General features: G+C 46.7%; 1 protein-coding gene across 3 annotated transcripts in view; it reads right to left on the bottom strand.

Moving 5' to 3' along the window:
• The window catches only part of TBC1D32 (TBC1 domain family member 32), a 2,506,374-nt gene that overhangs the window by 1,817,529 nt on the left and 674,102 nt on the right, over nt 1-14,743 (bottom strand). For all 3 annotated transcript variants that reach the window (XM_069606604.1, XM_069606605.1, XM_069606606.1), the window contains one exon: nt 12,013-12,072. In XM_069606604.1, coding sequence (XP_069462705.1) covers nt 12,013-12,072 — 60 coding nt within the window. The remainder of the gene's footprint in view (nt 1-12,012; nt 12,073-14,743) is intronic.

Raw genomic sequence — 14,743 nt, 5'->3', positions numbered from 1 at the left:
TCGGAAAACCCTGGATTCTGAGGTTGGTTCTTCAGAAAGCCATTTAGCCACATATTGCAGTTGACTTGCTATGTTACAAATTTCATAGTTTGGCAGTTTTATACCTCCTTTCTCGTGTGAATTTTGTAGTTTCCAAAGGGCCATTCTGTTCCTCGTCCCGTGTCAGAGGAATTCCCTACATATACTGTTTAACCTGGCAAAGAACCGCCAGGATATCAGGTATGGGATGTTCCCAAAATAATGTAACAGTCTTGGCAGGAGCACCATTTTAAGCATTGCCCTTCTTCCCATCATCGCCAAGGGGAGCTTCACCCAGAACCTCATATTATTTTCAATATTCTTGATGGCTTTCTCTGTGTTATATTGGTGCTCTGCTTCCACCGTATGGTATATGTTTATCCCAAGATATCGAAACGTGATGACCTCCCATGGTATCTGTAATACTGGCAACTGTTCTAGTGGGATCCCTTCATATCTGCCCAGTCGGAATATGCAGGATTTTTTGGGGTTCACAGCTATGCCTGAAAGCTTTGCAAATGTCTAAATCACTTCATGAACATACTGGAGGTTTTCATCCAGGTAACGTAAATACAGCAACATATTGTCAGCGTATAAGGAAATTAGATGTGGCTCTGCTTTTATGGTAATGCCTATTATGTCATATTGTTGTCTCAGATAAATCACCAGGGGCTCTAGGGCTAAAATATACAGCATGGGGGACCACGGGCATCCCTGCCTAGTGCCTCCTTGGTATTACAACCCCTTCTTAATGCTATTTCTAGCTCCGTTTCCGCGTCTTGTAGTTCAACTAAGATCCCTCCTTGTAGTCCCTTGGACTTAGCTATAGCTATCCCCCTTACTACCACCTTAAAGGCATGCCCAGATCTTCCCAGAGCGTGCCCGATGTCTCCACACTGCCAGTGTTGATCTCAAAATAGCTTATTATTTCCTCTCTCATGTCCTCTCTAAAGATAGTTTCTTTCAGCGCCTCTGCTCTGAGGTACCAGGTTGGTATCCTTGCTCTCGGGGGGTCGGTATTGCCATACTAGTATTAGTAGCGAGTGGTCTGAAAGGACCCTCGCTTTATATTCTGCCTGCGCTATTTCGGTCATCAGGTCTGGTGTGACGAACACATAGACCAGCCTGGTGTGTAGGTCTTGAGGGGCTGAGTAATGAGAGTATTGTCTATCTTGTAGATGGTGCGACCTCCATGCATCCTCAAACCCGAAATTCGTTAGTAGTGACTGCAGCATCCTAGCAGCTGGATTGGGTCTCTCTATTTTGTTATCTGATCTGTCTAGTTTCGGTTTAATACACAGTTAAAGTCTCCTCCCCAGATCACCGCCCCCCCTAAGCTCCTGCCAAGTTTGGTATATAGGGTTCTGAAATATGCCGCTGGGTACTGATTCGGGGCATATGTATTTATAATACATATTTCCTTGTTTTCCACCAGCTCTTTTACTATCACCATCTTCCCGTCTGCATCAACTGTGTATTGCAATAGCTGAAACAGGACATGCGGTGCCACCCAGCCTTTAAGGATGTTTGGCGAGGGAAGAAAGGGGAGGAAAATGGGTTCACTTGTTTCTCAGATGTCTATCAGGCCCTGTCCAGGATTGACTATGTCTGGGTGTCAGCAGCTCTCCTGGGAGAAGTGGAGGAGGTCAATCTTGGAGCTATATTGCTATCTGACCATGCACCGCTGATAGTTAGGACAAAAAGGTGGGAACATCGTAGAGGACTGTGGGCCTGGTCACTCTCCCAGGAGATTCTGGCAGATGAGGTGGTGGTGGAGCAGCTGAGAGATATGATAGACGGGTACTTTGCAGGTAATGGCAACCAGGAAATGACGCAAGAAGGGATCTGGGAGGCATTCAAAGGCCAACTGGGACTACTTTGAACGCGCAGGGCAGAACGATCTCTAGTGAACACAAGGCAGTGCTATTACATAGGCACGAATAGGGCAAACAGGCTCCCAGCCAGACAAGTGAGACGGGCGGAAACTAATAATTCCATAATGGCTATGAAGCTGGATGGGACGATAGCTACAGATACAGAAACGATTGTGGGCTCCTTTGAGGATTTCTATGGGCTCTTATACAAGTCAGATAAACCTAACCAACAAGCAATACGCCATTATTTAGGGAAGTCCCAATTGAGGAAGCTCGCAACCTCTGACAGGGTGAGACTAGAGGGAAAAATCATCAAGGAAGAGGTGGAGGCAGTAATTAAGGGCATACAGGGGAACAAAATGCTGGGTCCAGACTGGTTTCCAGAATGTTTCTACCAAAGGTTAATTAAATAATTGGGCCCAAGGTTGGACCGTCTTATTAAAGAGATAAGCCACAGCGGTTCTGTGACCCACGCGATGACGGAAGCGAAGGTGGTGGTGCTTAGCAAACAGAATAAAGACCTGATGACCTGTGAATCCTATCGCCCTATTGCTCTACTAAATCTGGACTTAAAAATGTATCCGGGGGTAATGGCAACCTCTTCTGCCGGATCTGGTGGGTACAGATCAAGCAGGATTTAAAGGGATGACAAAAATGGGATAATACCAGGAGATTGGCTCATCTGATAGAGAAAGAGGAGCGCCGGCGGGTTCCGGCAGTACTGATTTCGCTCGACACCGAAAAAGCTTTCGTCCAGGTTGAATGTCTCTTTCTGTTTGAGGCAATGGAACGTATGGGCATGTGCCCTAAATTCATAAACATGGTCAAGGCCAATTACAGCACTCCCACCATGCGTCTCTCAATTAATTGCCACCTGTCAGATAAGGTACACATTTCAAAAAGGACAAGACAGGAATGGCCCTTGTCCCCACTTCTCTAGGCAGATGATAGGATGATGACCCTGACAGAACCAGAAACATCAATGCTGGCTCTGCTCAACGAACTCTTTGATATGCAAAGGGTCGCAGGTCTAAAGATTAACATGGTTAAATCCGAGATGCTGAGCTTGGGTCTTACCAAAAGTGAGTTAATGACTCTGCCAATGCTCTCCCAGTTTAAAATAGCAAAGGGTACAAATGCTTACCTGGGAGTAAATTTAACGCAATCCATTTCAGGTTTATATGGGCCAAACTATCCGGAACTACTCTACAGGCTTAAACCATATCTAAGCAGATGACCCCCATGCACATATCAAAGCTGTGGAGGATATCTACAATAAAAATGACTATGCTTCGTAGACTACTATACTACTTCCAGGCGTTACTTGTTAAGGTTCCACAATCATATTTTAAGGCTGTTAACAAACTGGTATCACAAGTCATATGGCAAAATATATGCCCTAGAACTGCCCCAGATACTTTATGGCTCCTAGATTGAAGGGGAGGCTGGGGCTGCTGAATTCTGCCAAATATTATGAAGCGACTCAATTGCGGGTCATATGCGAATGGTTCTCGAACGGCAAGTCTAAGCCAGGGGCTAGGAGGGATCAGGTGGTAGCAGACACCCCCCCCCCATAGAGAGGCTGTTTTTGTTAAAAAAGCAAGACAGGCCCCGGAATGTAGGTCTGGCTCAACCCTACATTCCGGGGCCTGTCTTGCTTTTTTACGGGTGGTCTGCGACCTTTGGTATCGCCTTCTTAGTCAGGGGCACCTAACGACTATCCGTCTCTGTTTACCCCTCTTTTGAGAACCCACAGTTCATACAAAGGTGGGAGACATGATAGCGGAGGGAGAGGTTAGATCATTTGAAGAGTGGAAACAACAACTCGGGCTAACAGAGAATGACAGATTGGAATACTATCAGTTGAGGCACTGGCTTACACACCCCAACATAAAGAAGGCAGCGCGAAGGGGTATAATCCTGTTCGAAAAGTTTATTACAGCACATACAGGGGAAAAGCAGCTGGCATCAAGGCTATACACATGCCTACAGTGGGAGGGCCCGGACCGTACCTGGACATATTTGACGAGATGGCAGAAGACACTTGCAGAAGAAATACCTGTAAAACATTGGGAGACCCTATGGGAACAAATACCGAAATTGACTGCATCCATTCAAACCGGGAGGCATGTTACAATGGTACAGTGGCACTACACTCCAGAACGACTGCATTCAATGTATCCAGGGGTAACCCAAGAATGCTGGCGGGGCTGTTCAGGGAGAGGGGACTGGAGAAATGTATGGTGGGACGGTGTCCCGTCAAAGGTTCGAATCAAAAGGATCAAATGACCTTTTGTTCGAATCCAAAAGGAACGAAAAAAAAGGGGTCAACATTTTTTTATTTATATATTTTTTTAAGTTTAGTGTACATAAAAAGCTTTTTATAAAAAGAAAACGGGGGTTGTGGGGGAACCCCCATAAAAAAAAATGTGACCCTTTTTTCTGGTCCTTTTGGTGTCGAAAAAAAGGCATTCGAGCCTTTTGTTTTCAAACTTTCGACCTACAACCTGGTGGGACTGCCCGATACTGAAGAGCTTCTGGGAAGATGTTAGGAGCCAAATACAACACATGGTATGCAGACTGCCAACCTATTCCCTAAAGGAAGGGATGTGCGGACCCTTTGACCCTGAGTTCCAAATTCCTACGAAACCTCAGCGGAAAGCATGCATGATACTGTTAATAGCGGCCTGGTTAGTTTTGGCTGGGGAAATGGAAGCAGAAAGCGATCTCTATGAATATAGAATGGTTGCATAAGGTTTGGGGGATACTAGCCATGGTGTCGGTGGCACATGGGATACATGGCGAGAGGGACAAATTTCCGCAACGACTGGGGAATGATATTGGACTATCTGCGGGGCGACCGTATGCAACAGTGGTGCCCCCATTTGTGGTGTACACAGAATGGGGGAAGAGTTTCCCACAGGGTCAGTGGAAACTATAGTCTTCTAAGCTGGCTACTATTACAGGGCCCACTCTGAATGCTCATGGAAAGGAGCAGCAGGAGTGCGTGTCTGTGCCTGTGCCTAGACCCGGACACGGAGGCACGAACAAGAAACAATACTCACAAGACTGAAGCCTGTACGGTGACTTCCCTTTGAAACAGGAACCGAAACAATGTACAATACTGTAACGCGACAAAGGAAATGGACAGAGATTGCCTGCTGGGAAACCAAGACGCCAAACTCTGAACAAAGGAATTACACAAGCACAAATGTGGACAAAAACATTAATAGAAATATCCAAGGAAAGAACAGGAAGTCAAAGTGAGCAAGGTTCAGGACATAGAACAAGAAAAAAAGAGGGTTCGCAAGAAGACAAGAATCTAAGTGCAAAGGTACAAAAAGCTGGAACTGCAGATTAGAAATTTAGGACTGGATCAAGGAACAGCGGCTGAATGAATTAATAGTTACTCACTGTAGTGACTAACAAACTCTTAGTCCATAGTCCTCTTTCCTCCATACTGCATGGGGCGTCCCTCGCTAGGGAGGGGAGACGGAACTCTTTTCACCAGAAAAAAACTTCTTCCCCTTTAAAATTTAGGGGGGCACGGCCCTGGGAGCATGCACTCCCCTAATCTCCATTGACGTGTCAACAATATTACCATTGCCTAATGACACCACTATTATTACGGTGGAGGATGGTGGGACGTATGGAGGAAAAGGGACTATGGCCTAAGAGTGTGTTAGTTACTATGTTGAGTAACTATTAATTACTCTTACGTCCCGTCCCCTTTCCTCCATACTACATGGGCGATTACAACTGAATGTAGCCCCAGGGTGGAGAGGTGACCCTCTTTAAGAAAACGAGTTCCTTAGAACCGCCTGTCCGAAAGCCGCGTCTGACCTGGAGCCGGCGTCCAAACAGTAGTGCTTGCAGACAGCCGAATGGGTGGCCCAGGTATCCGCTCTGCTGATGACCTGCCACAGAACCTGTCTCTGGAATGTGATGGCCGTGGCTTTGGCTCTGACAGTGTGGGCATGCATGTTAGCTGGAAGTGGTTTGTACTGCCCTTCATAAGCCTCCTTGATGGCTGAAACCATCCACCTTACTATAGAGGCCTTGGATGCCTGATACCCAGGCCTTGATCCCCCCGAAGGTGACAGAAAGAGCGTCAAACTTGTGGAAGTTCTTGGTCCTGTCCAGATAAAATTTCAGAGCGCGTCTGACATCCAGACAGTGCAAGGCCCTTTGAGCATCATCCTTAGGATCAGCAAAAAACATAGGTAACACCATCTCCTCATTTAGAAGCAAGGCAGAGACTACTTTAGGTAGGAACGTAGGGTGCGTTCTCAGGACCACCTTATCCTTGTGAAGGTAGTGTAGGGTTCTGAAGCCACCAGTGCTTGAATCTCGCCTACAAGCCGAGGTGAGACACACCAACAAAGCTTTTTTAATGGTGACCAGTCTCTTGTCCGCAGACGCCATTGGTTCAAAAGGCTTGTGCGCCAGGGTGCCCAACACTATATTGAAATCCCACACGGGTTGTGGATTCAATATGGGTGGGTAGAGCCTGCTGAGGCCCGCCAGATGTCGTTTAACCACCGTGTTGGCAGAGGAGAAGACCTCCTCCTCCAAATTCCTTTGGGCACCTATGGCTGCCAAATAGGTGCGGCATGTTTCCACTTCCACCCCTGAGTGAGCGAGGTGTGCAGAGAAGGAGAGCACATTGTCCAATGTGGACATAAGGGGGTCGATCTCCTTAGAGTCCGCCCTGTGACAGAACTTAGTCCATTTACTCTTGTACTGGCTCCTGGTAGACTTGCTCCTAGCGCCCTGAATGATGTCTAGGTTAGCCTGTGACAGGCTCAGATGCTTCAGTGTGGGTGGCCTGTCCGTGAGGCTGAGGAGCTCTGAGAACCACGGTCACGCCGGCCACCAAGGAGCTATCAGAATGATGCGAAGGTGACTGGATTCTCTTATCTTGCAGATCACCCTGTGGACCAGGGGTGTGGGAGGAAAGGCATACGCTGTCATGCCGTCCCACTGTATCTGGAATGTGTCGCCCAGGGAGCTGGGGCCTTGCCCCTGCCAGGACACAAACTTCTAGCACTTCTTGTTGGCCCAGGAGGCAAAAAGATCCACCTGCTGAAGATCCCGAGCAGGACTTGATCGTTCAATTTCCATTCGTAATTGTCCACTCCCAGTCTGCTGAGCCTGTCCGCTTCCAGGTTGGACTCCCTGGGAGGTGGATGGCAGTCAGGTAAATGTGGTTTTCAAGGGCCCATTCTCACATGCTGATCGCTAAGCTGCACAGCAGAGGGGACCTGGTACCGCCCTGCTTGTTGACATAGTACATGCTGGTTGAGTTGTCCGTCTGGATGAGGATGACCTTGCCCCCAATGTTCGGAAGGAAAGCTTTGAGAGCTAGCTAAATGGCCTTCAGCTCCAGCCAGTTGATATGAGACTCCTGCCCCGATGGGTCCAGACTCCATGGACACTGTGGTTGTCCAGAATGGCCCCCCAGCCTTCCAGGGAGGAATCCGTGGTGATGGTGACCTGCGGGGCTGGCTACCGTAAGGGCTTGCCCATAAGCAGTTTGCAGTCCCAGGACCACCATGTGAGGTCCGGGTGGAGAGAAGGAGTAATGCTGACAAGCTCCGCTTAGGAGACCCGCTCCTTATTCCACGAGGCTGCGAAGTGCAGTTGTAATCTCATCTTGAGTCTTGTGTGAGGTACGGCCAGTAGGATCGCTGCCATGATACCTAATTAATGTTGGTATTAACAGGCTGAAGTCACTTCTCGGGTGAGGAAGTGAGTAGTGGCCCTCTTGATGGCCATGATCTTGTCCTCTGAGGGGAAAACTCTCAGAGCTTGTGTACCATGTGAGACACAGAAAGGACAGCCTCTGTGTAGGCTGCAACTGAGACTTCTTGAGGTTGATCGAAAATCCCAGCTCGTGGAGTGTGATCATAAGGGCGGAGGAAGTGTGCTGAACCTCCTCCGAAGATCTCGCCCTGACGAGCCAGTCATCCAGGTATGGGTAGTCATGGTGGCCCTGGGCCCTGTGGAGGGCTGCCACTGCATTCATCAGTCTGGTAAATACCCTGGGGGCTGAGTTGAGGCTGAAGGATAGCACCTTGTATTGGAAATGGCAGCCGCAGGAAGGAGCGATGAGGCTGCTAAATGGGGATGTGTAGATAAGCGTCCTTCAGATCCAGGGAGCACTTCCAGTCTTCCCTTCACAGTGTCTCCACAATGAGTGCTGGCGTAACCATCTTCAATTTTTGAAGAGGAGGGGAGAGGTTGAGGGTGGAGAGGTCCAACACAACTCTCAGGCCAGCCTGGTGGTTCTTTTGTATGGCGAAAATCCTGGAGTAGAAGCCCAAGCCTCGCTGGGAGGTTGGGACTTCTTCCACTGCCTGGTTCTCGGCGAGCAACCGAATTTCCGCCAACAGAGTTGATGTCCCAATCTGTGGGAGAGGAGGGGAACAGGGAGGAGAGAGAGGACTAGGTAGGCAGTACCCCATGGATACTACAGAGGATCCAGGGGTGCACGAACCTCTGATGCCAAAACTGTGCGTGAAGGGCAAGCCTGCCCCCCACCGGAGACCCGTGGACCTGGGGCCGGTGCATACTCTGTCTAGCTGGCTGCGAGGTAAACCTTCCCTGCGATGCAGATGGATAAGCCGTAGGCCACGTACCTGGTTGACACCAGTCCCACCTAGTAACTCGTACGTGCACCTGCTCCGTTCCCAGGGGCGGTGTCGGACGAGCAGCGATTTTGTCTGGCGCGGCAGCCATCTTGTCGAGCTTCGTGCCAAAGTCGTGGTGCGTCGCTTGCTGGGCCCGGCCTCCTCCAGGACTCTTGGCAATTGAGCATGAGACCTACCCTGCACCTCAGGACGGGGCCTGGTAGGCGTGTTGCCCTCAGCAGTATTGCTGGTAGTAATGCATGCAGGCGCCCCCTCACACATCTGGCCGGTACTAGGGCATAGCCCCTTGGGTGTATACCCGGTAAAAGAACCTTGCGGTCCCTCAGCACTGTCTCCGGAAGTTATCTAATGACCCCTCGACCAAGCGACCAGTAGCTGAACTAGCCTCGGTACCAGTGCTGGTGCGAGAACCTGAAAGGTTCCTCCAGCTTGGGCTTTTCCTTGGAAAGGAGTCGCCCTTGCAGGTGCGATGGCAATAAGCGGCCCTACCTTGGGCCTTGATTTATGTCTGACGAAGTCCTTCAAGTCCTCTGTAGGCGACTTCTCAAAGACCTCCTTCCGCTGAGCTATCCTGTTCTTCAGAGCATACGGTGAAAGCGCGTTGCACGTGGAACAACTCTCCCAGCCATGGTCTGGGCCAAGGCAGTGCGTGGGGATCGAACGTAGGGAAGAGCCCCTCGCAGGCTGGACACCAGCTGAAGCCCACTGAAGTCAACATGCACCGGGGAGGAGCGTGGCACCACAGGACCGAGTGCCTGATCGATAAAAAGAAGACAAAAAGACAGGAGAAAGTATCCAGGCAAGAGCGCGTGGTATTACATAGCCAAAGCCAAACTGTCAAAACATAGGGGGCAAGGAGAGTCATCTACTTAAACAGTAGTGTTTTTAGTTTCTTTTTAAAGATCAGAAAGGTCAATTCTAATCTTAGATAGCTTGGCAGCTCATTCCATTTTTCAGCAGCTTTAACAGCGAATGAGCATCCCAGTCCTTCAACTCTTTTGGCACATGTGTAACCAATGAGTCCATGGGCTTCGGATCTCAGGGATCGGCCTGGTTTATAAGGAATTATCTGCTCTTTCAGATAGGCTGTGCTGAGCCATAGAGGCAGTGATGTACAATGATCATGGTTTTGAACACAATACGATCTTCCAAGACTAGCCAGTGGAGAGACTTCCTATCTCCTGAAATATGCTCCCTCCTTGTCTTCTTTTTGATCGTTCTCACGGCATTGTTCTGGATAATTTGGCATTGCCAAATGCAACTCTTGTTTGCACTGGCTAACAAGGCATTGCCATAATCCAGCCTCAAGAGGATTGTGGACCTGGCTATTGTGGTACAGTTTCTTTCGCTCAAGACAGGCATGCTCCGTTTGAGCAGCCTCTGGAGGAATTGGCAATTTTTTTTTCAAATATGTTACCTGGGATTCTGCTCCGAGAGAGGCCTAAAGATAAACACCTAAGGTTTTTACCTTGTCGGATACAGGTATCCGGACATCTCTGATGGTGAAAGAGGTATAGCCCGGACCGAGTTTAACCCTAGCCTGGGGTGAGCCAAAGATCATAAGCTTGGTCTTGCTTCCATTTAGGCAGAGCCAGCTGGACTTCATCCAAGCCTCAATGGTATTATAGATGTGTCATCGGCAAAGTTGGCAAGAAGGGTGCAGATTGAACTGTAGCGGGGAGAAACTCGAGAAACTTGTTTACAGACCCCCTCGATTACTTACCCCTCTTAAAGCACTGACTACAACTCCATAGAGTGGTGTATTGCCGTTCTAGAAGCCAGATTTTACAACATGCCCTTTTGGAAATAAGCAATGGGGGAATCATTGTGCCTTCAAGATTAAACTATTTTAACAGGCGTACTGCACTTGATAGCGTCAAGAAACGCATACAGATGATTTAGTGTGCTATGCAAGACTATACAAGCCACTCATCATTCAACATACCAACGACTCTTATTGAATTGAATTTTATATCTATCAGAGGGCAACAAGGCAAGGAGGGGAACAGGAAGAACAAAAAAAAACATCTTTCTAGGCCCAGTGACATTGAGAACGCGCAAGTGCATGGGAGAGGGAGAGAGGAAAAGTGCATGGAGCACTGGAAAGTGCAGAGCAAAGGAGAAACAGATAAATAATAATAATAAATAAATAATAAAGGCAACAAACAGTGGTAGTGCAGCCAGCAAGTGGCAAGCGATGGGTTTAAGGCAGCAGACAGGGTAGGTCTGATAAGTGCAGGAAGAAAAGGGGGGACTGTATGGGTACAGATGCCAGTGCAAGGGTTGGCCCGGAGGCAGTGCCATCAGGGAAGCCATGAGAACTTCCCAGCGAGTGCCACCATTAATGGGAGAGGAGGAGATAGGACAGAGCACAGAGATCATATGTAGAGTCCATAGATCTGGCGAAGGAACGACAAAGAGGATGTCAGTGAGGGTCTGTCTGGAAGAATCATTGGAGTAGGTGTCGGAAATGGGAAGACCAGGGTTAGAAGCCAAGATTTCCTTTTTGACCTTCTTCCTGCCAGACTTAGTGAGAAGGGAAGGCTAGTCAATGGAGAAGCAGTTGGAAAAGATAGGAGGAACAGAAAGCACCACGGGAGTGGAAGCGAGGAGAGGAGGGAGTAGCTGGGGGGCTAAGGCAGGTAGGTGTGGGACAAAAGAGAGTGGTGAGGTCACTGGACCGGCAAGTTACAGAGAAGCAACAGTATACAACCAAAGTATAGAGAATTTAGCAATGGGCAGCAAGATTTGACTTTCTAGCAAAAAGCAAAAACAGCAAGATTTGACTTTCTAACAAAAAGCAAAAACAGCAAGATTTGACTTTCCAATCAGGGATTCAGATGTTAGCAAAGAGTTGCAAGAAGCACAGTATGACAGCATGGGAGAAACAAGCAGAAATAACAGTGATAGTCAAAGGTGGTAGGAGCGAATCCAGAAGGAGGGAACGAACCCATAGTTCCAGAGGTGACAATGTCAAGGCAGGCCGGATATCTTAAAGGAGTGAGGTGACAGCATCATTGTGGTTAAGGTGCAGGGAGGACCACGATTAGTGTTCCGGAAGCGGATAGGGAGCTGACAGGGGCCTTCGAAGTGGGCCTTTGCTGAGGAGCCTGCTAAAGCCTGCCGGTCCCTGTTTGGATGGAAGAAGACACTCAGCAACCAATGGGAGTGCTGCACAGGGAAATGCAGCCTAGCCAGTCTGCCTTCACAACACAGAAACAATGGCAGCCATCTTGGAAGTGCCAAAATCAGTCAAATTAGCAGGCAATATTGGGAAAACTTGTGCTTTCAGAATAGCAAGGCAGCTTCAGGTATTATAAGCTCACAAAACAGCAGCGTGATGAAAATGTGCAATAAAACAGTGTTTTCCAACAATTTCAAACAGCTGCTTATGATAAAACATGGTAACTATGCTCACATCTCTTATAAAACAGAGACACCCAAATTCAGAAAAAGAATCTACTTACCAAAGCTTTATATTGTTTTTCTAAAAGTCGAAGTACTACTGTTCTGCTGTAATATGCATGCTAGAATAAAACAACAGAACACAAAATAAAAACATATTTTTCTGTTTTCTGTGAACAGCAACAAATTGCCATAACCTACACCTAGGCAGTCGGTTCTATAACAAATACATTGCCAGGTGGGAGTCTTTGTAGGTTATCGTTAGAATAGAATAACCTACAAAGAACTAGAATCGAACATTTGAGATGAACAATATACCTATATTAGAAGAGATAAAACAAAACAACCATTGTATAACTTGGAAGCATTGGCCCAAAAACATTGGATTGCTACGGAAATAGGGAATTGATTTTTTTTCTTTGAAATAAAAAGACCTCCATTTCTTTTTTCATCTCGCCACTGATAGCTCCCTTTATATTCCATGTGTCCCTTTTTCCTACTCGAGCAGTAAATAGAAGATGGCAAGGGATCTAATACTAATCAAAGATGTGACCGTTTTTCAATGACCTCATTGTACACCCCTACCAGCCTAAAAATACTGGTCATCACAGTAGAACAAGTACTGTGTCCGTTTTTATTTGTTTCTGGTGCTAAAGTGATATTGAACATAGTGAATGTTAAACCTAGTGCTCAAATTTGCCTCAGTGCCCTAGTAGCAGCGCTCTTTACCTATCACTGCCAAAGCCCATCGACAGAAGTGCACTGTTCCTTGGAGATCTTCCTCATGTGTTTTGGGAAGGGGAATACAAAGTTTGATAATCATGGCGTGATACTGGTTTATGTGCACAACTATCATATGCAGGAGAAGCAGAATACTAGTTTTGCATTAGGAAAGCAATACTTTGAGCTGCTCTACGATGAGAGGCATTCTCTAGAGAGAAATAAGAGTAAAGTGGTGAACCTAGGGGTAGGTAAGAGAAAGGATAAGAAAGAATAGGACAATGGCAGGTTGGAAAAGGCATTACCTATATGAACAGAAATAGAAGCTAGGTTTGCAATTTAAGAGGCACAACAAATGCAATTCTTTTTTATTTATTTATTGTGCAATTGGTTTCAAAATCAAACCTTACACAAATAAGATACATAAATCAAATATACAAAACCACACATACATTATATCCACCCAGTTAACAAATGTCAATCAATCTTCAAAAGAGCGTAAATAACCTATTTCTTATACACTAAAAAAAGAATCTTCACTCAATATTAAAATTTCATTTATGCATCTCACTGTTGCCAGTATGAAGGTGAGTTCCAGCTAACATCTCATTCCAGAAACGGGTTCTCTCATATAATATTTTTCCTTGCAAAAAACGACAAAGTTCTTGTGCCTAGATAAACAGGTTTTAGGGAATTCGGTTAACATATGCTCCAACGTTTGCACAACTTACAATACCTACACATTCTACCTTCCCTTACAATACTCAAACTGGCCCTCGTTACCTCCATTGTGAGAAGTAAATTAAAGCAAAATCTCATGCACTTACATTACAAAGCAAGCAATGAAAAGGAAGGCCTTGCATTTACATTTCAGACTGTAAGACATCTCAAAAGCAGAAACAAATACATTTTATGAATATAAAACTTTGTAACAAAACAGAGAAAAGGGAGACTAACCAGAGGAGAAGTCTGAAAACGTTAGCCTGACAAATGTTTTGGACTAAAACTCCCATCAACCCTTGCCAACAAAGTCAATAGTCAGGGATGCTTGAAAATACAAATATTGAGACTTCCCGATTGTTTTCCTTCACACTTCGTGTTTTGGACAGGAAAAATTATATTCTGGTACCTTTTGATTTCGATTTTTTTAATCAGAGAATCTGCTAAATTTGTATTGATACAATTGGATGACATATTTCCAGAAGTGACGTTTACGACTCGTATAGCATTACGTGACTTTGAGGCACGACATTCTTGCATATCTTTTTTTGTGTATAAGATTACATGTCTCCTTCAAGACCATTCTATTGGGACTCAAAAGTGCAGCTAAAATGGCAGCGGCTAAGTGAGCTCCGCTTTGCCAGCTAATGAATCCTTCTTATTCCTGACAAAATGACATATATTCCCTGCACTAAATTGTTGGAACAATAAAGAAACGCTTGGACATAGACCGGCACAGGGAGGGAAATTGCTGTCAAGTAGGAGCATGGTACGGGCGTGGAAACACCTATGCCGCCGGTCTCGATGAAGGGTGCTGTATGCAATACACAGCAGCGGGATCCTGAAACAGCTGAGCGAGAGGAATCTCCCTTCGAAGATCTGTGTCTAGTCTCTGAGGAGCGGTGGGGACTATTGAGTGGAATGCCGGTTCACCGGGGGTGGCCACGCAGCTGTGCCACGGGGTCAGAGAGCTCCTCCCTCCGGGTCGTGGTGCTTACTAGATTTATTTATTCACTATACGTCCATCAGTAGGGTACGATTATTAGGGTATTTACTGGGCGCGGACCTAGCTTTGGGAAGCAACAGATCCTTTGCAATCAGTATAGTGAATAAATAAATCCAATAAGTGGCCAGTTTAATTATCGCCTGAGTTTGACACCTTTCCTCTCCCATTTCTGGGCATATCATATGGTACTGTCCTAAACTCATTCTGTCCCCGATTCGTTTCCCCCTCATACATGCCCTCTGTAATCCCTATCTGTGCTGTTGCATATTGTCCTCAATGCCCATGAAATGTTGCTATTATTTATGTAACACAGCGCATTCCTATCGGTGCCGGCCTAATTTAACAAA

This window comes from Ambystoma mexicanum, chromosome 4p (genome assembly GCF_040938575.1).
Source record: "Ambystoma mexicanum isolate Mex_15411 chromosome 4p, UKY_AmexF1_1, whole genome shotgun sequence".
Classification (NCBI taxonomy): Eukaryota; Metazoa; Chordata; class Amphibia; order Caudata; family Ambystomatidae; genus Ambystoma; species Ambystoma mexicanum.
The sequence above is the reverse complement of the archived record's forward strand: the minus strand, read 5'-3'. Positions and strand labels throughout refer to the sequence as shown.